This window comes from Coenobita brevimanus, chromosome 101 (assembly GCF_032717465.1).
Source record: "Coenobita brevimanus isolate Jiangsu-jjx chromosome 101, ASM3271746v2, whole genome shotgun sequence".
In the NCBI taxonomy this organism is placed as follows: Eukaryota; Metazoa; Arthropoda; class Malacostraca; order Decapoda; family Coenobitidae; genus Coenobita; species Coenobita brevimanus.
In genome coordinates this window covers 45,488,882-45,515,346 of record NC_137054.1, presented here as the reverse complement: position 1 = coordinate 45,515,346, position 26,465 = coordinate 45,488,882, and the positions used below count along the sequence as shown (strand labels likewise).

The 26,465-nt window shown below is 42.9% G+C and overlaps 1 protein-coding gene across 1 annotated transcript in view; it reads left to right on the top strand.

Moving 5' to 3' along the window:
- The window catches only part of LOC145415017 (reelin-like), a 492,696-nt gene that overhangs the window by 109,636 nt on the left and 356,595 nt on the right, over window positions 1-26,465 (top strand). The window contains exons 14-18 of the mRNA XM_080284434.1: window positions 2,008-2,240; window positions 5,193-5,353; window positions 16,271-16,475; window positions 18,553-18,711; window positions 23,150-23,259. Of these exons, the coding sequence (XP_080140560.1) occupies window positions 2,008-2,240; window positions 5,193-5,353; window positions 16,271-16,475; window positions 18,553-18,711; window positions 23,150-23,259 (868 nt within the window). The remainder of the gene's footprint in view (window positions 1-2,007; window positions 2,241-5,192; window positions 5,354-16,270; window positions 16,476-18,552; window positions 18,712-23,149; window positions 23,260-26,465) is intronic.

Here is a 26,465-nt window from a genome sequence, read left to right as displayed (position 1 = left end):
AGGAACAATTATACCTGATTTCCAGTCCTTTGGAGCCCTTCCCTCTTCCCAAGCCAATCTACACAACTTCCATATCCACTCCACAACAATCTCACCCCCTACCTAAGCATTTCACCACACACTCCATCAATTCCTGGGGCCCTTCCCGCCCTTCTTCATCGCTTCCACTACTTCCGACCTACTGATCTCTTCCTCCTTCCTCTCATCTCTTCTTCTCCCAGCCATTCCCCAACCACTTATACTCACACTGCTCTTACTCTCTACATTCAACAAATCCTCAAAGTGCTCCTTCCATCTCCTCAATTTCTCTCTCTTCTCCACCAACAATCTATTATTCTTATCTTTCACTCCCCTATTATTTCCCCTTTCACACTGCCTTACTTTCTTTACCTCCTTCCAAAACAATTTCTTACTCTCCCTCCATTTCACACTCAGATTCCTCCCGAACTCTTCATCCACTTTCTTCTTACTCTCCTTCACCAGTCTCTTAACCTCCCTTCTCCTGCTCACATATACCTCTCTCTTTTCTCTCTCATCTTCTCCCCTACCTCTACTCGCCAACCCTTCACCATATGCCTTCTTCTTTTGTTCCACAGCTCGTTTCACCTCATCATTCCACCATGCTGTCCCTTGCACACCCTTGCATCTCCTCCTCACTCCACAAACCGCCTCACACGCTGCGCCTATCTCTTCCGTGAATATCTTACATACGTCTTCCACCCCTTCCATCTGCTTTAGCTCATACCTTCCCAATCTTTCTTCCACTATGCTCTTATACTCTGTCATTTTCTCACTATCTTGCAATTTCTCCATTCTTCTCACAGGAGCTGCTTCCTCCTGTCTTCCCCTTCGCCTCCTCAACCACTTTCTTTGCATCTTTACCTTGGCCATCACTAAGTGATGGTCCGAGACTCCATTCCCCCACCCTTTCCACACTCTTGCATCCAACACTTGTCTTCTCATTCGCTCATCCACACACACGTAGTCTATCATTGCCTTTCGTTCAACAAGTTCACCATCCATCCTCCTCATTACTCTCCATGTATACCGGTGGATCATCTTATGACGAAAGTAGGTGTTGGCTATTGCCAACCCCTTACAAGCACAGATGTCCACCAAAGCACTACCATTCCCATCTACTTCAGCTGGCACACCCCACTGACCAACCACTCCATCCACTCGTACATTCTCAACTTTGCCATTCATGTCTCCAATCAACAGCACTCTCTCGCTCGTCTCAAACTTTAATGCTAGTAAAACCAAATATATACAGTTTACTAATAGACAGATATTGCCAGATTCGTATATTACCTTCAGTGCTACTATTATTCCCATCTCCAAAAGTATTGAAATTCTCAGCATGTCACTTAACAATGCCCTCAGCTGGACCTCTTATGTCAGATCACTTGCTAAAACTGCCTCAAAGAAACTTGGATTATTGTACAGAGTCCATAACTTCTTCACTGACGAGCAGTTAGCTATAATTTATAAGTCATGTGCGCTCTCAGCTTGAATATTGCTCACCCTTGTGGAATGGACGTGGAGAGGTTGCATTAAAACAACTAGACAAAATTCAGAACAAAGCTGTTGGAATCATTAATAACCCTGCTAAGGAATGTTACCTCTCTTGCATTATTTAACAGATATTTTAATGGCAAATGCTCAGACGAAGTTGCATCCATTGTGCCACCTCTTCATGCCTTCCCTTGTGCTACACAGGCATCTGGTAGCGCTCATGACTGGAATGTCACACAGCCATATTGCAGAACTTCTGCCTGTCAGAATTCTTTCATTCCCTCAACTGTATTTCTCTGGAACTTGCTTCCCCAGAGTTGTTTCCCTCCAAACTTCAACCTACAGCTGTTTAAGTCCAACTGTTACAGGTATTTTATGAATCTGGTGTATAAATTATTTTTTTTAGTCATTTATTTTACCTTCCTTTGTTCTGTTATTTAAGAAAAAAAATAACAACACGGGCACTACTGCCGTGTGTGGTGTGGCCAACAGATCAGCGTTGGGTGTGAGGGTGGCACGGGTGCGGACGCTGGAGCAGGTGCGGGTGAGCCAGTGTTGGTGGAGTTCACACGTGATGGTGGGGTGACCTGGGCCCTGGTGCAGCCCGGCTGTCCCACTGCGGCCCTGCACTGCCACGGACCCACCGAGCCCAGTGTGTACCGGCCGGGCCATCATGGACCCTGGACCCGCGTGCTCCTGCCCGTCGACCACCGCCTGGCACAGGGGTCAGTCCTCACTTGTCTGGACCATACCACTTCCATTTCTGTCACTATTTACAGTAAACAGTGCTGGACCATACAACCGTTGGACTTTACCCTCATTGGCTTAGGATTTCGTAATGCCAGTTCCTAATCCATTTCTTTTGCTCATTATACCAAAATATCTTCTTGTATATAACTGATGTAAAGTATGTCCATACTAAAACGACACATATAACATGCCAGAGAATATGAAAGATTAATATTTGAAATGAGTCGCTAAGGAAGAGGCGCTACGAAATTCCTTTACCAAGATGAATTTGGAGGAACAGCTCACCTATATAGCTTGTGAGGTTCGCAGTTACATTCTTCAGGCTTTAAAATACTCACAGTAAAATTAATACGTGTGGAACTGAGTCACTGTGTGTGTCACATGTATCCTCATACAAACTTCTTCCACTTATTTTACTGTATATCTCAATGTCTCATGCAGTATATTCAATTATACTTCCACACCATTCAGTCTTCCAGGTCTCTCTCTTGTTATTCACTCTCATAATCTGTATATTTTCACAGTCCTTTAACCCGCGCCGTCCCGAGGACGTACTTCCACGTCCTCACGTTTTGTCACAGCTAATCCCGAGGACGTACTTCAACGTCCTGCAATTGCAAGGTTCATAATTTCCACAATTTTCAATTTTCGCGAGTCATTTTTGGTACGTATACACGGGACACCTGCCTCAACAAGATGCCAGGCAGAGACAATGCCTTAACCAGCATGACCTCCTCCCCCCCCCTGCATGCCCTTTTCTCAGCAATTCACCTGTTATCAGTGACCTGGCCAGTATAGCCATGTCATGTCACGGTACGAAATTCAGGGCCAGAGTGATTCCCCAATCAATGACAATGTGGAGGACAAACTTTACATAGCATTAGAGGAAGAAACAGTTAGAAATGATGATCAGGTAATGTGGCAAAAAAAGGTCAGGTATTAGTGAGTGAACCAATGCTTATAATGCCTATATTACTGCTTGAAAACCAATATACTCTTGTACTACATACAAATTCGTAACAGTAAATAAATAAATACAGTTTATGAGTGGTGTGAAATAGTTATCCTCCCATAGAACTCGTTTTCTTTGGTGCCAGCCTGAGAGAAAACCCAGTAAGGTAAGGAGGCTCTCCTACCTGTAATGAGTATTTTAAACCTCAGGTGAGCGATTTCTCTATGAATTTTCGATGTTTCTCACCAAAAGCGAAAGTTTTAGCAAAAAAAAAAAAGGTCGAAAATTGCCCGGGATTGGGGGGTACCAGTGGTCGAAAAGTGGCCGGGACGGGGCGGGTTAATGTGCATTACTACAGTGTGGCCATACCATATAAGCATAATTTCATTATGTTCTAATCTTCATCTTCGCTGCTTCGCATTATCATCATCACCATCAGCAGCAGCAGCAGCTGCTGCTGCCTGTGAGTGCGGCGCAGTATAAACACTTTTCCCACTTTTCACACTCAAACCAGCTTTTTTTTTTTTTTTTACTTTGTTCCATCAATTTCTGCAGATTTATTGATTTCGAAACTACGTCTGATTTGCAGCTTCTGTCTACTTTTCCTTTTTATCCTATCTCAGGGTTACCGCATTAATTTTGTTACCTTGGTTGTTTATCTGTTTTACGACATACGTGACCGGTCAAATATCGATTTTTCATTGTATGCACCTGATCTCATTAACCGTCTTGTCAGTAAAGTTCTGTAGTCACCCCTCAATAAATGTCCAATGAGCACACGTATGATAACCTTTTACCTTTGTAGTTAATCTTCAGAAGTTAATATGTGCATACTAGTTTCCAGTCCTTGCCTGTACGTGTCTAAACTGGTGCTGGTCGGGAACCTACACTTTGTGATGCTGTGCACCTGGAAGGAGCAGCTGCGGCACCCATCCGGGAGCCAAACCTCCCCCTACGCACATTTCCCTGCACCTGGCTATGGGGAGGATCCTGGTTCGACCCTGATGAGGCGCTGTCTACCACAGGGGGTCGCTGGTTCCCTACAAGGTGTATGGTATTGTACTGTATCTATAGGACGACTCCTCAGAAGCATTTGCTTAACTGTGGTCGATGGGTCTGCCAGGCCAAATTGACCGGGGTTAAGCAACAACAGCAACAAGAACAACAACAACGTGCCTAAATTTGTCAGCATTATCCTGCCTACTCAGCACATTTATCTACTTCTACAGGAAATCTTTTATAAATGATTCCACCAAATTTTTACAAATTAAGTTGCGTACTAAATATTATCGATGGTATGGCTACCTTCACTTTTTTCCCTCCAAATTGTCCTCTTAGCTTTCACTTACGTCACTGATGCATATTTTATACTGTAGTCCTGTGTGTGTGTGTGTGTGTGTGTGTGTGTGTGTGTGTGTGTGTGTGTTTTGCTGTTATCAATATGTTTACCATAAGGGCTAACTAAAAATCATACAATAACGAAATGAATGAGTTGGCGGGAGGAAAGACTGGAATTAAACAGTAATTATGTGTATGTTGTGGACAGTAATGAACCTGTTTTTGACAATGAACTCGTTTGTATTTTTTCCTTGACTGTCATGCAGTTTCGTTCACCCTACGAGAGTGGCCAAGCAGTCAAGAGGATAAGGAAGGCTATAAATGCTAAGCAGATTAAAATCATTTTATATAGGAAGAATTTTTAAAAATGGTACTGAAGTGGTGAGAGATGGCCTAAATCCCTCTCTTTCTTGCCATCGTCATCCTATCTCAGTTTGCTATGTTCACACCAGGCGGGAGATTCAGAGTAATACTATTTGATATCTTTGAGGACATACTTCAGGGTAGAAAGGAAACCCTAGTTACAATCTACCTTTCCCTCCCCTGTCGCAGGAGGTTACAATACAAGTGCTGGACGGTGAGACTGTCATATCTCTACTCGTGTCACTTTTTCTTCCGGTGTTTTTGGTGGCTGCAGGTTGGTTCAGATACGGTGGGTACAGGAGAACCCTGGTGGAACAGAAGAAGGAGAGTTCGCCCTTCGTGACCTGTACATCGGCCCCCCCTGCCCCCGCGCCTGCCACGGCCATGGTCTCTGCACCGCTGCTCGCATCTGCAAATGTGACCCCGGGTACAATGGTGAGTTAAATCCCCATGTTAGCATCACCTCTCACAAATAACCAGCAGTGAATAGTGGAGATATTCTGATCCGACCAACTCAGTAATTTAATAAATTTGTTACCATTAGCCGTCGCGTGTCTGTGCTTGACATTGAGGTGCCATGAATGATGTGAAATGGGTGAAGAGTGTGGAGGGCAGGTCAGCGCACCACTATCTGTGGCATGACTAACCAAAGTGGCCTGGGTATAGCACTATGCAATAAATGGGCCATTACTTATGGAAATAGTATAAAGACCATGATAATTACACATATTAGATCAATAATATTGACAGTGCAGAGTCCCTTAGAATGGAAGTACTGTCCTTAGCCAAAGTTACAGGAACATTAGTTAGGTAGATTAAACATTCATGAGTGGTCGCAAGTGTTCACATCACCGACTGACTCCCCATCAGACAATTGTCATGTTGCCCTCCACTCCGTGTTATGCATTATGACGCCACAAAATAGTAGTATTTTTCTAAACATCATATGATGTTTAATAGTTTACCTCCTTATTAGGCCCTTCTTCCCTCCATAATATCACCTTCGGGAAAAGTGCCTCCATCAACGGCACTCTTAGGCAGCTTGTGGTGACTTAGTGTAGGAAATTCAGCAACTTTCATGTATAATACTCGTATGAATATACAAAAGAGAATCGATATTAATTATCGATACGTTACCATGTGTTTATTCTATTTTTGTGAGACCCATTATTTATCAGAAGCAGCATTTTTCACAGACAAAAGCCTCTTATAATTCATTTAAAATATCACAGCAACCAAAGTACATCTCCAAGAAGCACATTTCCTGTATGCACGCTACCTTATACCTGAGTCAATGTGCAGTGCGCACACACACACACACACACACACACACACACACACACACACACACACACACACACACACACACACACACACACACACAGTTTAGTTCATTGACAAAAAGAGTACAATATTTAATATCATCAAGTACACGAGAAACACTAATTTGTCCAAATATATGAAACCTGCTCAAACAAGTGGTGTCAGACACAACAAACCTCACCCGAAAGGAGTTATTTTATTTTCAACCGTTTTCAAGTTATAGCCGTCTGAATACCTGTGCTCTTGCGTTTGACCTTTCAAGGTGGTCTTGGTACCAAATGAAAGCACATCTGGGACTTCCTGTATCACGATAATGGTAAATATCCCGATCTTCAATCAGTTCCGAGTTATAGCCCCCTGAATATCCGTGATCTTGAGTTTGACCTTTCAGGGTCATTTAAGGACAGAGGTCATGGTACCAATTAAAAACCCATATGGGTTTTTAATTGGTACCATGAGCTTTGACCATAAGTGACCTTGAAAAGTCAAATTCAAAGGTCATGGATATTCAGGGGGTTATAGCTCGAAACTCGTTGAAAATAGAGATATTTACTATTACCAAGTTACAGGAGGTCTCATATGGGCTTACGTTTGGCACCATGACCTTTGAGTGATTTTGAAAGGTCAAACGCAAGATCACGGATTTTCAGAGGATGTAACTTGAAAGCTTTCGCACCAATGCTTTAGACTTTAATTGTATTCTGACACTAAATTTCAGTATTTAACAGCATTAAAATAATTGCTGGCGGGCGAAGTTTGTTGTGCCTGGCACCACTTGTTTACAATCTTAAGCTTTGACTATGTATCTTGTGAAGTGGAACACTTTCTCTTTCAATCTCCTTTCCTTTCACTGATCCACATGGTGAACAAAACTACATCTGTTTTATCCTAAATGACCTACAGAACCTTGTGTAGCTACTTACCATTATCCTTGATCGTCTTGGAGAAATCCCTAATATATCTGATATCATTCATATAATTAAACCCTCTGTTTGCCATGTCAATCTTTGTTCTTTGAACTTCCCCAATCACAGTCTTATTTCCGTAACCAGTCCTTCTGCTCGGACAGAACCAGAGGACCCTCCTGAGAAGTGTCATCTATGACACCACGGCGCTGCTTACTGGAAGGCCTTCGGGCAATACTTTTTTGTTTTTATTTTCTCTGGCTGAGAGCCATCCGACTGTACCCAGCTTATTACAGAGATTATTCTCTCGGGCAGAGAACCATAGATTTCATTTTCATTACTCACTGACTAATGAGACACACACACACACACACACACACACACACATATATATATATATATATATATATATATATATGTTAGGGTGGTCCTTATTCTCAAAGTCGTAGAGATTTTATGGGCCACCCAGCTCTTATGTTCCTCTTGGTACAAAAACTCTCCATGCAAAATTTCAGTCTTCCACTATAGTATTTACTGGTGCTCCAAACACCCAGAAGTTCACACTCTGTGCCACCTGGGCTGAATACCTTGCCCGCGCACCTAGGTCCCCCTTACAGTGTAAGTATTAGCCCCTCGTTGGGGGGATGTCATGGGAACAGATCCCCCACTCATTGTTGCCTAGTCTGAGGGGTCATGGTTGCATTTTGAGTGTCTGGGAATCGCTGACAATGAGCCTCTATGACCTGAAACAGGAATTGCCACTGCTCGTTGTCTTCGGTGATGACAGGGAGCGCAACTTTTCGCACAGTGAGGTTGTTCGTGACTTTCAGTGACTGGACGCATTGCTTGGCTTTCTTGTAGTCATCTCATTCAACCCACATTGATGGGTCAACATCCAGGAACCCATTGGAGGAGCCAAGGAAGAACGGAAGACAGCGAGTGGTGCTTGTTACAAAATCAGGGAGGTTCTTCACCCGAATGAAAGCCACATACAGCTCCAGAGTCCTTCTCATCTCAGGCTCACCCTTGTTCTCCACAGAGCTGTGGCCATGGCCCTCTTTGTTTCTAAGTAAGGGACTTGTCGAAGAATGGCAAGCCAACTAGCTCCTCACAGAGGTACCAGAGATGAGGACTGAAGGCCTTCGCAGCAGTGGATGAGAAGTCCAAGTCAATGTAGTCCAGGATGTCTTGAAGAAACCTGGGGTCGTTCCAAGAAGTAAATGCAGCAACTGGTGCTGTGAACCAGTAAGGGAGGTAAATCATGAGGACAAATGTGACAAACCACTCGAATGTGGCAAGCTCTTGCACAATGAGCTTCAGCTGCCTGTGGAAGAGGTAATTCTTGACTGAGTAGATGATTTTGGCCATCGAACGGGCAGTTTGGTAGGTGCCAGGCCGTGAAATGTGGAAGCCACGAGAAGGAACTCTGCTAAGGATGATCACCGTGAGCTTGAGCAACTCATAGTAACCTTCCCGTGGCCGTTCGGCAGTGAGTTGAAAATGGCAAAAGGTGATGACCTCGTTGCAACGGGTAAGAAGGTTGGTGAGCAGCTCGAAGCAATCACCTGCAACGGAGGTCCATCCCTGCTTGAAACGCTTGAAGAGGGGGATGTCCAGCCCTAAAGTGATGATGCTAGTACAGACTGTAAAGACTTTCTGGATGATGATCTCACTGATGTGCTTCCTGCAGGGGAGTGCAAAGGGGTGCAGACCCCAGAGTGAATTCGGGTGTTGCTAGCAGTTGTGTCAAAGGTCATGTTTGTCACCGAATCCACCAGGTCCCATTCTTGCAAGCTAGCAAAGATCGTCTCCACCATGTCAGCTCCTGTTCCTGATTGCAGTTTGGGGATGTTCAGCAGCTTTACAATTTCCTCTCCAGACACCAGGATAGGTAAATATTCGAACTCTTCTTAGCCAGATTCATCAGCAACCAACTTCTTGCCTCAGTGAATAGTGAGAGGAACGTTAGGCTTGAGGGATGAGTGCAGAGCTACTGCCTACTTGCCACGGGCCTTGATTTGCTCCCCATGAATGCTCTGCCAGTTCAAAGCCATAACTGAAGGATCCTTGCCATACACAGTTGCTGCAGCAGCCAAGATGTGGACAGCATTGTGGTTGCTGGTCTTCGTGTGGTCCAGAGCATTAGACAACTCCAGAGTGATGACAGGTGCAAGAGATCAGCATCGTCGTCGTTTGGATGAGAATGTGGTAACTGACATGGATGGTCAGGGAACAGGGTCTTTGTCTTCTTTGCCTTCTTTAGAGTTCTCCAACTCAACAGAAGCTTCCAATGCTGCCAGCCGCGCTGCCCTCTTAGTTCCCAAACTTGGGAAGCTTCCTCTCTCATGCTTCTTTGCTTCAGTATTGGACAGCTTTCAGACATTACCAAGCATGATGGCTTGGTGGCCTTCCTTCCTTTGAGCCTTCGGAAATGCCTTGTCCTCTTCGTCCCTCAAAGCTTCATGGCATAAATGTGCACCAAGTCGAAGAGGTTCTTCAGCTTCAGTCTGAAGTCAGCTCACTTCCCTTCTTCCACCTCTTTCTTCCTGTCCTTCCTATTGCTCAGGGAACGCCATTCAATGTACAGATTTTCCGCTTTTGGGATCCTGTGCATGCTCTGTGTCACTGGAATTCTGGCACAGTACCAGAATCCAGTGACCTCAGAGACCACGATCATTGCAGCATCCGGTAGGATTCACGTTTCCTTCCACAGAAAATAGAACAGCCACTGGGGGTCCTCACCGTTAGATGGCAACTTTCCACCTGTGAGCTGGGTGAGAGACTGTCCATCCAACCAAATCTCTGTCTCCTACCTGGTTTCCCTTTCTTCCTTACATTTGTTGTGGTCTTCATCCTTCTTGAAAGAAGGCAGTTTGCCAGCTCAGCTGTAGCCATTGCAATCAAACCTCAAGAATGACTCACCACCTGGAAAAATTTCTTAGATGAAAAACTATGTTATTTACCTTCATAATGCACAAAACGACCGTTCACTAAACTAGTAAAAAGGGAAATGACTCATTGCTGACTGACCAGTTCCCTCCCCGCTAGCCCTACCCCCACCCACCCAGGAGCCACCGCGTCTTTCCTCCCTTCCCGTCCCTTTCCCGCCCTTCCAGCCATGACCACGCCCACTTGCGGATCAGTGAGAGGCTCCCCTGGTCCCATTCTCCTATATAGGGAGTAACTTCAGGGCCGCTGGGGCACCAGAATTTTTTGAGGCAATGTTCACAAAAATTTTACATGCCATGTTTTTACATCAGTGGCACAATACTTGGGGGTGGCCAGTGACGATTTCCAATATTCAGTTTTCACTATATACCTAAGGACCACCCTAATATACGAGTATATACAGAGAGAGAGAGAGAGAGAGAGAGAGAGAGAGAGAGAGAGAGAACTGTATAATCACGCATGCTCGCATGCTGTTGGCAAACAAGAAGGTGTGTTTTAAAAGATATCAACGCATACAGATCCCTGAATCACATATTTCATGTATTTCTGGAAGGAATCCTGCGAAATCAATTGTTCGACTTTCTAGAAATATAATCTCTTCAGATGTTAAAAACAAAAACCAAAACAAAAACAAAACGCACGATTCCGTGTTAACGCCCGCCTAAGGAAGCTGTAACCTTTGTCGATCAGTTTGTACTTTCCCTTCCAGCTGTAAGTTTGTTTTCACTGAGCCGGTGCTAAAGAAGAAAGACTGCTTCCAACCCTCACACTGTCGTCCTCTTGTTTTATATTTAGCATTCCCAAAGTCATATGAATCAGTTCTGATCACTCATAACCTTTCTGACCGTCAATATAGCTTCCGTCAAAACACTTTCAGAATTTTGGTCATCTTTGTTTTGGGACTTTGATGAAATCTGTGCTATTGCATTTGACAAACCAAAGGCTTCCGAACGTGTCTGGCACCAATCTTTAATTTCCAGACTGTAGTCTTACGATTTTTATCCATTTATTGTGTCTTCGTCTCTAGTTTCCTTTGTATTTGTTCTGTAGACTGTCGCTTTTCTTTTTCTAAAGCTATCATAGTGATGGTCTCAGGTTTGTCCTTTCACAACTCTTCATTCTGTTTATTTACGATCCGAGCGGAAAATTAAGTCCTGTCCACTCATACGCTGATAACTCCATATATCACTTAGCCACTGAGTTCTTACAACGTTCATCACGGCAGTTGCTTCAACGATCACGAAACCTAGCTATAGCTACATGATTTCTGACTGAGCCGTCATTTCTAAGTGGAATAAAAGAAACTTTGATATTTTTAATGCATCAAAATCTCCATTCCTCCAACTTTCAATCCGCCAAAGTCATCTACAGGAATATCCTTAACATGCAACAGCACAGAACTGCATCCTTCATCATCTGTCAGTATTAATGAGGAATGTTTCTCTTGGGACCTATCGTGTAAAAAAAAAAAAAAAAAAAAAAAAAAAAAAAAAAAATCACTTCTCTAGCAAAATTCGCTTTTTAGGGACTGAATATGCTAAACAGACTTCGTACACCCTTTACCAAACTTGGTAGAAGGGTTAGTGGTCAGGCAAGAGTGAAGGTATTCAGTTATGAGAACAGTCAGTCAAAGGTCAAGGACACAGGGCAAAATTAAAAATCTGTGTGTGCAACTGTGTGTGCGAACAAAGTAGCCATAACAGTTTGGGTCTGATTTGGGTCAAACATGGTAGTAGAGGATCACCCAAGAGGTTGACCTATTGTTTTTGAGAACAGTAGGTCAGAGATCAAGGATATATGGCAAGGTCATCTTAAACACTTTTATCCAATATGACTAAACTTTGCATCGATTATAAAAACAGTTATTGTTCGAGGTCACAGGAAAAAGTCACAGGTCATTAGTTCCTCCAAAAGCCAAGTTGGTGGAAGGATTAAAGGTCAGTTAAGAATGAAATTATTTGATTTTGAGTTGTTTGTCGAAGGTCAGAGTCTCGGTCAAATGGATTTGACCCATAGACCAGGTGGTGTGCACGGGTGTTGCACACTCTGAGTACTCTTTCTTGTTTCTTCTGGTACATATTAGCAAATTAACAACTGCGTATGCCACATGTCCATTTACCTTTGAGATATACAGTGGTAAGTGAATGAGCCAGTGAAGGTTTATATCCAAGGGATGGTTGGGGTTGATTGCTCATGTAATGCCACTCGGGGAAGAGTGAGTCTGGTCACTCTCATCTTAAATGTCGGGAGCAACTGCTTAGCCCTGGGCTCCTACACTCCTCATGGGACAGTGTAGGATTGGATGATGGATGGATGGATGAAGTAAGTTTTTAGGCCCTGTTCACACGAGCACGGCTGGATTAAGCATGTGGGAGGCCCGGGGCCCGCTTGGAAGGGAGGCCCCCTTTCCAACTCCCCCAATGGCATACACCACAGACTGGTAACCTAAATCCTAATATATAAATAGGACACTTTTAGTTAGGAAATACTGAACGGGGACTATTCATCCAATGCTGTAATATGTAATGCATAAACACGAAATGAAATGAACACAAGTTGCTCTGGTGGGAGGCCCCCTCTTGGTGGGTGGCCCAGGGCCCGGGCCCCTTGGGCCCCCCCCTTAATCCGGCGGTGCACACGAGGCGTTATCAGACACGCGTTTCCTAATGCGCGTTAGCAAAGACAGTGGTAGTGTTTGGACTGTACAGGACACGCGCTACTGTGCATTTATCTCAACTACTGGTCCAAACGCGCGATCCAACATTTCCTCTGCACGTTTGTTCAGCGGTTCGAGGTTTTCACATGGTTGACTACTTCCGCCACGGAAACGCGGCGTCTGCCACCCCGTTTAAAAACGCCTCCCGTGAACAGGGCTTTAGACGCATCATCCCATTCTATACCCGACTGTAGAATCCCCAGTGGTGCTGCTGAAATTGTTCATCTGTTAGTCAAATCACAGGTCAGTGTCTTTTTCCATGATGGGCTGAGATAACTGTTTACATTTTCTTACATTTTTTTTTTTTTTTTTTTCCCAGTTCAGGGTTTGACGCGATGCAATAATAAAGTAATAATGTGTCGAGGAGGAAAAAAGGATATTGATAATCAGGCGTTGAAACACTAGACTGCAGGCTCATGACAAAGTTACATTGGGCCCAAGTATGTTAGCCATTTATATTTATCCTACAGAGACAATGGTATTTCATGCCTGTTGAACCGATGCATTCTCTTCCTTACCTGCAGTTATTGACAGACTTTGTCGCAGGACGTCTGTCTCCTGAATCCAATGAAGTACAGTATTTCTTTTCTTTAGTTTTTCGCTTCTTTTCCTCTTCTTCTTCTTCTTTAGCTTATTCTTGATACCTGTGCACGTTTTGTTAACTTTTTGTCAACTATGAAGGGACCACTTGCGGTGATCATTAACCGTTTCACACATCTGTTTCCATGACTAAATTGAATACTCGTAAAATCGTCTGAACGTAGGAATATATATATATATATATATATATATATATATATATATATATATATATATATATATATATATATATATATATATATATATATATATATGTATATATATATATTGCCAGACGCCTCAATCCCGTTTGGGGTGGCCACAAACAAATCGCCTCCAAGTCGCCTTGTCCCCCGCCATTTCACTGCCCTGCTCCCAACTCACACCCCCGTCTCTCATATACCTCTCCACCCCATCCCTCCATCTCATCCTCGGCCTCCCCCTCCCTCTTCCCCCCTCCACCTCACTCACATACACTCTCTTCGTCAGTCTTTCACCCTCCATCCTCTCCACATGGCCAAACCACCTCAGTGTGTTCCTCATAACGCTTCCTATCACATCCACATCCACACCACAACGCTCCTTTATATCCTCATTCGTCAGCCTGTCTCTCCACGTGACTCCACAGGCTTCTCTTAAATAACTCATTTCCACTGCTCTCACTCTTGCCTTGTGTCCTTCCAACAATGTCCAAGCTTCACTTCCGTACGTTAGAGTTGGTATCACAATACTGTCATGTAGTAACTTTTTCACTTCCATGCTCACTTCCCTGTTTCTTATCACTGCTTTCAAGGAACCAGCAACCTTTCTTCCCTGCTGTACCCTTTCAAGCACTTCACCCTCCAAACCTCGATCCTTACTCATCACACTACCCAAATACTTAAACGTACTCACATTTTCCAATTCCTCACCATCCAACCTCGCTGTACATTCACTAACTTCACCTCTCTCAAAGACCATCACTTTACTCTTCCCTACATTCACCTTTAGGTTCCGTTTCTTACACACTCTCAAACTCATCCACCAAGCCTTGCAGCTCCCCTTCGTCTTCACTCAACAACACAGTATCATCTGCAAACAACAGTACAGGGAGTTTCCAAACACTATCCTCTCTCACCAAGGCCACTCCAACATCCACTACCCTACCTTGTACCTCTTTTATTACCCCATCCATGTACAGATTGAACAACCATGGAGACATGACACATCCCTGTTTCAACCCAACTTTCAAAGAGAAAAATTCACTTAGTTCACCATCCACACGCACTGCAGCCTTCGCTCCATCGTACATACTCTTCACAGCATTCAACAACTTCCCATCTACTCCATATTTTCTTAACACTTTCCACAATCCTTGTCTATCCACCCTGTCATATGCTTTCTCCAAATCCATGAAAGCCGCATACAACTTCTTTCCCTTCTCTAGAAACTTTTCCACTATAGATCTAAGAATGAATATCTGATCTACACAACCTCTTCCCTTCCTAAAGCCTCCCTGTTCTTCTCCAACTAATTTCTCTGTTCTTTCTCTAACTCTGTCTATAAGTATCCTACCATACACTTTTCCTATTATACTAAGAAGACAAATGCCCCTATGATTACCACACACTTCTTTTTCCCCTTTTCCTTTGTACAAGGGAATAATTATACCTGACTTCCAATCCTCCGGGACTCTACCTTCCTCCCAGGCCAATCTGCACATCTTCCACATCCATTCTACTACTATCTCTCCCCCATGCTTCAGCATTTCACCACACACTCCATCAATTCCTGGGCCTTTCCCCGATTTAACTTTCTTCATTGCTTCCACAACTTCTATCCTACTGATTTCTTCCTGTCTTCTCACCTCCCTCCTTCTCCCAGCCATTCCCCAGCCACTTATACTCGCATTACTTCCATCCTCTACGTTCAACAATTCCTTAAAGTGTTCTCTCCATCTGCTCACTTTTTCTCCCTTCTTCACTAGTAATCTACCATTTTTATCTTTCACTTCCCTGCTAACTTCACTTCCACCCTGTCTTAGTCTTTTCACTTCTCTCCAGAACATTTTCTTACAGTCCCTCCACTTTACACTCAAATTCCTTCCAAATTCCTCATCCACTCTCTTCTTACTCTCTCTTACTAATCTTTTCACCTGTCTCTTCCTTTCCACATATAACTCTCTCTTCCGCCTCTCAACTTCTTCCACGCCCCTATTTCTCATCCATTCATTGTATGCTTTCTTCTTTTGTGCCACAGCCTGTTTCACCTCTTCAGTCCACCACGCTGTTCCTTGCACCCCCCTCCGTCTTCTCTTCCTTCCACACACCACATCACATGCTGCACATACTTCTGTAAATATCTTACACACACCTTCCACGTCTCCCATCTGCTCCAATTCATATTTGCCCAATCGTTCCTCCACTTCTCTCTTATACTCTGTCTTTTTCTCATCCTCTTGTAACCTTTCCACTCTCCTTGCAACTACTCCTTCCTCTCGTCTTTCCCTTCTTCTATTCCTCCATCTTACTTGCATCCTAATTCTGGCCACCACCAAGTAGTGGTCAGAAAGTCCACTCCCCCAACCTCTATACACTCTTGCATCCTTTACACATCTTCGCATCCTTTCATCCACACACACATAATCTATCATTGCCTTCCTTTCATTCAGTTCACCACCCACCCTTCTCATCACTCGCCATGTATACCAGTGGATCATTTTATGCCTGAAGAGGGTATTGGCTATCACCAACCCCCTCCCAGCACAAATGTCCACTAACGCACTCCCATTCTCATCTATCTCAGCAGGCATACTCCACTCACCATATATATATATAGATATATATATATATATATATATGTCAGATTGGAGGTGTTAATAATTGCTTTTTGCTTCCGAAGGTACATACTGTGGAAGGTTCCCGGAAAAGCCATCTCAGTGGATGGAGGACGACTTCGAGGGTGGTGTGTCGGGATGGTGGGAGCGGACAGAGGGCGCTGTGGTGGCGCAGGGCTGCGGCGCCAAGCACAGTGGCTCAACACTCCTCTTCTCCGGTGCTGGACCCAGAACAGCCACCACTAAAGAAATGGACACCAGATTCGTCAAGTAAGCCAGCGTATTCATTAACATCCTAATCCAATTCTCTGCTCATTTCATGTAACTAATCCACTTTATATTTAATGTAGGCAGTAGTAGATGCGTTTACTTTGCTGAAGACAGCCCGGGGACAGAACAGTTAAAAACTATTTCAGCGTTTTGATCGAGCATAAATAGTTTGGTATTGTACCGCAGCTGTCGACATGTGATTTTATTCAGGTCATAGTGATTCTTCGCAGCTAAAGGATTAACTGTGTAACACCGCATGACAGGAAAATTTAACACAAAGGCAGGGAAAATTATGAGGAGTGAACCCAGTGAAACAGTCATTGATTCCCCCATCCAAGCACCCCCCTACTTATATCCCAGCCGCTGTTGAAGGCATAACACCAAGTGTGGCCCAACCCCAGGTGTGGCATAAAATCAAGTTTGAGTAACAAGCTACCTCCATCAGTCTGTGTCATTTCGTTGCTTATCTTTACTCTCTTCATTTTCACCTACTTCCCTAGTAGCACACCATAGGTACAGATTTAATCTTTATTCGTTTTATATCGTCCTCACATTCCATCTCTAGGTTGCTTCTCTCTTGGCTTAGTTATTTATTATCCGTTCTACGACAAGCCCATACTATATCCATGTTTATATTGTAGCGATTAGATCCTCAACTTTTGTCGGAAAAGTTAACAAAAGAGTTCCCTTGTGATATTTTAGACTGAAAGTCACATTTAATACTCATATTATCGATCGTAGGATAAACTGTTATAAGGGTAACGCCTATTTCTGAACATCATTCTCCAGAACATACGAATCTTGGTAGCACTTCTTTCTTACCGATCAGTTTTTGCATGTTACGCCCTCATATTCCCTTGTGTGTGTTATAAATACCGTTTCAAAATGACAGTTTGCATCAATAATAGGTTAAAGGATATCAAGGGCGTAATGTGAAAAACAAATTACTAGACTTATGGCAAAATCTAAGGCAGCGAGAATACGACATTATATCACCACCGTATCTCACTGTCTGTGCGAAGTGCGGGAAAACATTCATATACTTGTAGCTTGATGAGACATATCGAATCCGTTCACTCCACGGGATCACAGCTGGACCATTCTTTGCAGGTATTGACAACAATAGTTCTATAGAACTTGTATGTTACATTTCTTAAGAGTGAAGTAAAATTGTCTACGGGAACTAATTCTTTAATCATCTTCATTTTCATAGTGCCAGATCGGCAAAGGAGAGAGTTTAGCTGGCAGGAACAGTGCTTTAAGTCAACTGGGTAATGGGTGGTATGTGTTCATGCGAGCGGAATATACAGCATTGTAGTTGAGTAGCTTTTGATGAAAAATGATGCTCAGCAATGGTGTCATAAAGTTCAATACTTTTCATAATAGTGTCACAGTTTTTCTTTGCATGAAGTGATGTTCATTTTGTCGTTTCCTTTCCTCAATTCAAAAATAAGCAAATCATGACTTGCTCCAAGCTCTAATTTGCGCACTTCGCGTTTGGAGACAAAGGTACCAGACAGTACCAAACTAAATCGGTCACACTAATCGTTCTATCTGAATTAGTTTTCATTATTTAAGTGGCAATTCTAATGTTATTAAGGATATCCAAACAAATGAACTACTCTAAAAAATCCTACCTTAAATGACTTCAGCGCTGTGGTAATTCCTTTTGCAATATTTGATAAAAAAAATCTGAAGCTGAGAAAGTATAATTGACGCGGTAATATTTTTTAATGAGGATTTATACAAAGCATGTCTTGTATGTAAACTCAGTATTTCCACAAAACTGCACGAATGGCAGCGCCCCCAATTTATAACTCCACACACCCAGTGGGCTGGGGAGCAAACTTTGGCTGTGTTCTCTCTTTCTCGGTGCGCTCGAACGATGAAAGGATTTTCTGTCACAGAACATCTTTCAGCAAAATAACACGTTACTTGTAAGGCAAATGAGTATCGTTTAAGTAGCTTTAAATCTCCAAATGAATTATACTGCATCAACTACAAAGTGAGTGTGAACAGTACTTGTGTTAGCAGTGATACTCAGCTGGATGTGTAACAACACGTTGTGGCCTTTCAGGTACCTGGTATTCAACCTGCAAATTGGGTCATCAGAGGCTGGAGGGCGATGCCAGGCGGGGCGAGTGCCACGCGACAATGTTGTTGTGGAGTATTCAGTGGACAATGGCCAGACCTGGACATCACTGCAGCAGATCGAAGCACCTCACACCATCAACAGGTCAGAAGCTCACTTACAATGAACGGCATTTGATGCTCGTATGTTAGTTTTATTATTAAGACAGTTCCAATCTCAAATCTTGGGCGGAGCCAATTATCCAAGCGGTAATTTGATTTTGTATCTTTATGTCGATTACATATGTGTGTACTTATTGAAATATGCCTGAAATGCTTTTAACGTATATTACATCCTGGTCTACTTAACTGCGAAGTTTATCCCGAGCTTGATAAACAAAATCACATGGCGGGTAATCACAGTAAAGTGAAAGTGACATCATCATACAGAAGAAATAAGTGGCATGGGCACACTCCATTCTCATCTGCCCAGTCGTTCTCACTCCATTCCAACTGGAGAACTCTCAGAATCCTCACAGTCCACCTTCAGTCTTTCACAAACCCCCACAATAGTGATGAACAATAAACTGCGCTGGTTCGATCAGTTATTCTCAATCTTACAGGACTTGGCCAATCGGCTGAAAGTGAAAACTAAGAACCATTTACGAAAACATTAATAATACATTCTGATAATGATTAAAGAAAAAGACAGAAATGAATATAAATCCTCTTCTGTCAAATCAGCAAAGTAATAAAGCATGTGTTTATATAAGAATCACGAATGAGAAATGTCCATTATAAAACAGCCCACCGTAGCCTCCTTAAAATCTAGCCATGGCCCCACCGAGGTGGAAAACCATTGCAGTCTGACTCCTTCAGTATTTTTCTTTAACAACAGATTAACAGAGAAAGGAAAAACTAATTTTAAAAAATCCATTCACCAGATTACAGGTGTCCTCTGTTCATTAAAAAAAAAAAAAAAAAAAAAAAAGTCTGTAATAGTTAGACTTGAGCTGCTTGGAAACTAATCTGGGGAAGCGAGTTCCAAAGAAGAGCAGTTCTGGGAATAAATGAATTGTGATAGGCAGTAGTTCTACAGTATGGTAGTGTGACATTCAAGTTATGAGCGCGACCAGATGCCCGTGTAGCCCGGGGGAAGACATGGAGAGGTGGCACAATGGATGCAACTTTGCCTGAGCATATGCCATAAAAGTATCTGTAAAATAATGCAAGGAAGACAACATTCTTTCTTACTTGTAGGGGGGTTGTTCATTAACTAATATTCTTGCAGCCTTGTTCTGAATATTGTCAAGTTGTTTTAGTGCAATCTCTCCACATCCACTCCACAAGGGTGAGCAATATTCCAGCTGAGAGCGCGCATGACGCTTGTAAACTATACCTAACTGCTCGCCAGTGAAGAACTTACTGATTCTGTACAATAAGCCAAGCTTCTTTGAGGCAGTTTTAGCAAGTGCTCTAGCATGAGAGGTCCAACTGAGGGTAGTGTTAAAGGAAACGCCTAGAATTTCAGTAGTTTTAGAGTTACGTAGGAATATTGCATTGAAGGTAATATAGGGATCAGGCAATACTTCTCTACTAGTAAATTGGATATATTTGGCTTTTCTAGCATTGAGACAATGTTATTTTGTCCTCATTCATTGACCTAGGATGTCTTAATTTAAGGAGATTGCTGTGCTGAGTTGGCAGTTAGAGATATCAGACTTTGTGAATTGGTGTTTAAGTGTGAGGGAATTGTGGACGTTGAGTCATTTGCATATGGTCGAATGGATTATGGGCGACTGACAAGAGATTATTAATATGAATGAGGAACAAGATTGGTCCCAGGACTCAACTTTGTGGCACGCCGGCATTAACTGAGTGGAAGTTGGAATATACATCATTTACCTTTACTCTTATCTTTCTGTTGATGAGATATGAGGAAACATTGGGACAAAGGATGATAGACCGTAGTAAGGGAGCTTGGATAACAGGAAACGGTGCAACACTCTGTCAAAAGCTTTAGAAATATCAAAAGTTACTGCATGGGTTTCTCCGTGCTGGTCATGACCGATGGGTGGTAGGTGTAAAAAAATTGAGTATATCAACAGCAAGTCTTTCGTGGCGAAAACCATACTGTCTATCACTAATTAAGTTGTTGGAATCAAGATGTTCAGCAGTATGTTTATCAATGACAGTGTCAAAAATTTTACTAAGAGAAGATGTGATAGCCATTGGTCTGTAATCAGAGGGATCAGACGAACTTCCTTTCTTTGGAACTGGGTAGATGTTGACGTCTTTCCAAGAATTAGTGAATGAAAAAGTACACATGCGTGGTCTTAATAATTTAGAACAGAATCAAGTTTAGTGGTGGAATGGATGATGATTTATTAAAGTTACTGTTGGGAAAAATGAGAATTGATCGGAATATTCTCTTGTTATGTGGATTATTTAAGAGTTTGGATGCTTGGTTGTGAAGAAAGTTTGATTTTGCGAGATTTATTACTGCTTTTGTATGGTTTCAAGCAATTTTAAAGTGACTGAGAGATTCGGTAGTTTCAGCTTTAAGTGAGAGCTGTATACCAAAGAGCTTTGGGTCGTTGCTGTGGCACAGTTACTGTCGAACCATTTGGGGAAGTCCGATCTTTCAGCAAATTGTTGACAAGGTATGAACAGTTCCACACCAGCTTATATTAAGTCATTAATGTGGGACTGGGAAGAACTGATGTCAGTGGAGAAAAAGACTGCCATGGAATATCAGCAAGATAATTTCAAAATTTATCCCGGTTTACCCTATCAGAATGCCATGTGGTCACCCTGACAGGTTCAGAAGGGGGAGGTTTAGGGCAACTGACGAATCAAGCTTTGATGAGAGTGTGGTCGGAGGATCCAAGTGGTTACAGTACTTCTACCCTGTATCGATCTGGATTATTTGTCAGGAATAGGCGTTATGGTCAGGATTATCTAGTGTTGTGGTTGGTTGTTTTTTATCGGTTGCTGGAGATTAAACGATTCTGCAAATAGCTCACATTCCAGACTAATATCGTCAGTCCCCGTGGAATGAAATAACCATTCTACATTATGGACGTTATAATCATCCAATATGGTAACTGCAGAAGTAAAGGTTAGATTTGAGTTGATCAGTTGTGTAGATATAATTCAAATACGCTAGGTTCTGCTGAGGCATTAGAGGAACGGTAAACTATACAGATATGTTTAGTTATAGTAAGGTAGTTAGGTTGTAAAATTAGTCATCATAATTAGCAGAAATGAAATTGATGGCTGTATCAACTGTGTATTCTGATTTAATGTAGCAACCCGTGCCACCCTTGTCACGAAAGTTAGGCGATGGTAACCAGGAAAACTATGTGGGGATAAGTCAGCAGAGGAAGAAATTTGAGTTTTTGTGAGGAATAGGGCTACAGGGGCTGTAGATTCAAGTAGGAAGTGAACAGAATTCAGATTAGTACTAAGACGACGGAGATGGTAAAAATAAAGCTGAACCCGCACTTCTCCGCTGACGAGCATGATTTTTGGTGGCAACAGCCGCTGTCTACACAGTTGCCTGATGACCAGGAAAGCCTTGTGAGGTCCGAGGTACCATGGCATTGTTTCTTAATACTGTAGCAGCCACTGTTAAGGGAGGGATGTAACAGAAGGTGTGATGTGTAATGTGCATGTAATTTGGTCTAGGCAGTTGGAGCTAGATGTTTGTGAGAGTATGCTGGCTTACTCTTTGTGTTAATGACAACAGTGAAAATGTTCAACAACGTAAGATGGTCAGGAACAGGTCCTGAGGGCTGGCGAAACGAGAGCTCCAGCTCTCCCTGTCACCACCTTGCCATCCACCTCGGGAACACCGCCTGTTCGGCTGGTGTTATAGTCTACTTACCTTATAATGAGTTAAATAGTAATCCCAATTCTGAGTGGCAAAACAGAATGAAATGTGACAGTACTGGAATTTTAAACCTTCCTAAAGTCGAGTATTCATTCTTCTCTCCGACAAGAGTATGTTTTCACCCCCCCACCTTTTTTTTTTTTCGTTAATTTGTTTGTCTGTTAGCAGGATTACTCAAAAACTAAAAGAGAGATTTAGACTAAATTTGGCCGGAAGAAAGCCCATGTCCCAGGGAACAATCGATTAACTTCTGGGACCGATCCCGATAGTATTACAGATTCTGGATCAGGAAAACACTTTTTGTGGAACCCTAATCAGTGATGAGAAAACCTAACCCACTGTGAAGTGTAGTTTGGAAATTACGTTGCTCTTGTAGGAGAGATGCGCTCCACTGAGAGCCCCTCAAGCTGAAGCTTGATTAGTCTCATATCTGCATAAAAATGTTGATATTGTGGCAACAGGGTATTGCACCATGCGTGATCAATATTGTTGTGTGTGTGTGTGTGTGTGTGTGTGTGTGTGTGTGTGTGCGTGTGCGCGCGCTCACACTTATTTGAATGGGGAGAGGAGAATGGGAATATTAATGTAGCAGAATAATTTATTATTATGCATCTTATGTAATTTAAACTGTAATGTACTTTATTGTAATCTTATGTACAGTTAACTTTAAATCAGTATGTTATAAAATGTATTATCTTTTGTCTGTAAGGAGGAGCGCATTCTTCATCCCATTGCCCGCGGGGGCGCGAACCCGGCACACACGGTTCCGCTGGTGGCAGGAGTACCCTGGCATGATGATGGCGGACGACCCGTCACTGGGTGAGTGTGTGTGTGTGTGTGTGTGTGTGTGTGTGTGTGTGTGTGTGTAGTGATAATTAAAATATCCCAAGGTGAAGATTTCACAGCAACTGGAATTGGAACTGAAAGAGTCTTGTAGGTTTGACCAGAGTTGCTTCTAGAATTTTGGGTAGTCAGTAAGACAGGGGAGAGATAAAGTACATACATGATTAGGGTTATTCCTGATCAGTAACGTGAGCACGGACACGGTCATGTGCTGTGTGCTCAACCGACATCTTTCAAACTTCGAATTAAGCGTATGGAAAACTGGAAGTTGCTGTTGGTAGTCTGAGACAATTTAGTTCTGGTGGAAGGAGAGATGAGGCTCCTTAGAGGAAAAGATTGTGGAACTAGGAAATGAAATTAGGTGAAACGCCATGAGCAGGAGGATTTATCAGGCCATTTGTAAAATAGCTGTAATTTGCTTAGTGAAGGAAAGAAAACATATAAACAAATGTTTTCCAGAGTACACTGGCCCACTTTGAATGTTGAGGAAACAAACAGATGATGTTTATCTTCCCTGTGAAGAGGCCTACTGCCTTGTCCACTGGCGCCGTGTGTGTGTGTGTGTGTGTGTGTGTGTGTGTGTGTGTGTGTGTGTGTGTGTGTGTGTGTGTGTGTGTGTGTGTGTGTGTGTGTGTGTGTGTGTGTGTGTGTGTGTGTGTGTGTGTGGCATGATAGGCTGCCATGGTGTTGGTAACACGAACAACAATGGCCTTAGACTGCTTTCCTTATGCTCAGAACACAGACTGGTCATCACCGACACCATTTTTCAACATGCGAATAAACACAAGACCACATGGACGCACTCACAATCTAGATATTGGCGCCTAATTGACTGTCGTTGTAAGGCAGCGAGATCGAAGAGAAGTTCTTATATCCCGAGCTGTGAGAGGTGCTGAGTGCTCAACAGACCATATCCTAATAGTCACCAAACTGGAAAAAATCATACGCCCACAAATGCACCGCAGACCATGCACGAAAAAACTAAACTGTATCAGTTTAAATAATGTGGCAAGTTGTAACACCTTCTGCAGCACTATTACAGGCAAGCTCTCTCAATGTCCACCTCTTGATCAGAACAACAACGCAACAAACCTTGATGCAGAGTGGCTGAACATTAAGACACTGCTCCTGAACACTTCAGAGAAAACTCTTGGCATCTCCACTCACCACCATAATGACTGGTTTGATGAAAATGTTGAGGGCATACATGACCTTCTTGCAATGAAAAACAGAGCACATAACTGGTTGGCTCATCCTAGCTCCTTAACCCTAAAAACTGAATTCCAGAATCTCAGGAGTGAAACCCAGAGGAAACTGCATGACATGGAGAACAAATGGTGGACTGAGCAAGCAGAAGAGCTGCAGAGACTGACTGATATTAACCACCAACATGGGTTCTACAAATCCCCTTAAATCCATCATGGGCCAACCAAACACAACATAAACCCTTTTTGATCAGCCGAAGGAGAGCTCCTGAATGACAAGCAAGCAATTCAAGAAAGATGGGCACAACTCTTCAATATCTCACAGAATCGAAGAAATCTGTGGGCCGCAATATCCTTGGTAACTTCCAAAATGCTCCTCAGGCGGCAGATCTCTATGTCCCACCTACACTTGCAGAAACTGTTCAGGCCATCCGAACTCTAAGAAAAATTTAAAACCCTGGCCCTGATGGCACACCGTCTGAACTGATGAAAGGGGGTGGCCAGTTACTTCACCAGGGCCTCCATAATCTGATACTATCTGGAACCAAGAACAGACTCCACCTTAATGGTTTGCTTCTGATACTGTAACCATCTACAAGAAGAAAAAGGGCCACACAAATTGTGACAACAGTAGAGGTATCTCCCTCTTGTGAATGCTAGCTAAGTACTAGCCAAGTTAATGTTATCCAGACTGATAAAACATTTGCCTGAGCTAACACTTCCTGAAACACAATCTGGATATTGTAAAGAACGAAGTACTACGAGCAGAACCGTGACTAGTACATTGCATTCATCGTCCTTGCAAAAGCATTTAATACTGTCAACAGAGAACTTTTTTATGGAATGCTCTTCCAAAATATGGAGTTCCAGACAAATTTCTTACCATTCTTATGAGTTTACATGACAACATGATTGCTTGTGTGTCCGTAGGTGGGAGCAAATCCGAACCTTTCGATGTGGATGTGGGCATAAATCAAGGACGTGTCCTTGCTCCTGTCATTTTCAGCATCTAGCTCACTGCAGTCACCCTTTTAAGTCACCAACAAATGAACCCTGATGATGGAATAAAAATCCAGTTCCGTCTTGATGGTAACTTATTTAATCTCAGACGTCTTCAAACACATACTCCAGAAGCCATACAACACAGTCTCACTGTTGTTTCCAACATAATCCAGGCAGTGGGGCTCCAAATAAATGTCAGTAAAACAGAAATTATATCTTCGGGAAACAATTTAGCAGAACCTCTTGCAATTCAAATAAATGGTGAGGACGTAAAGCAGGTGGAGAATTTTACCTGCCTTGGAAGTGTTCTCACAGATAAGCATAACGTTGATGGAGAAGTCCTTGCACGAATCAGCCACGCCTTAGCCTCTTGTGGGCTTCTCAGATCCAGAGTCTTTGAAAACACCAACTTGATAATCGAGACAAAGGTATTAGTATACACAGCTGTATGCCTCTCCACCTCTTATACGGTGCTGAGTCCTTTACTACTTACCAGCGTCACATCAAACAGCTTGCAAGTCTTCACATCCGAATCTTACAGTGCATCCTAAGACACACATGGCAGGATAAAGTCCCTCACTCACAAATTTTTCACGGGGCAAAGTTAACCAGCATAGGAATCATGCTGGCAGAAAAAAAAAAAAAAAAAAAAAACACAGCTTAGATGAGTCGGACGCGTGTTCCGCATGCCTGAGCACCACCTTCCCTACCAGGTTCTGTATGGCCAACTCCCCAGAGCACGCCTCAACGCAAAGGGGACAGAAGAAGAGACGTAAAGATAATATAAGAACAACTCTAAAGAAATACAGCATCATACCAAAATAGCTTGAAACCAATGCCTCTGACAGAAATCAGTGGCATGCCTTCTGCAGGAAAGGAACTATTCATCTCGATGAAGCTCGGAAATTGGCCAGAGAAGAGCAGAGACAACGGAGGCACAACGAAAAGGGAGTTCTCCCAGCAAACCCGGACTTT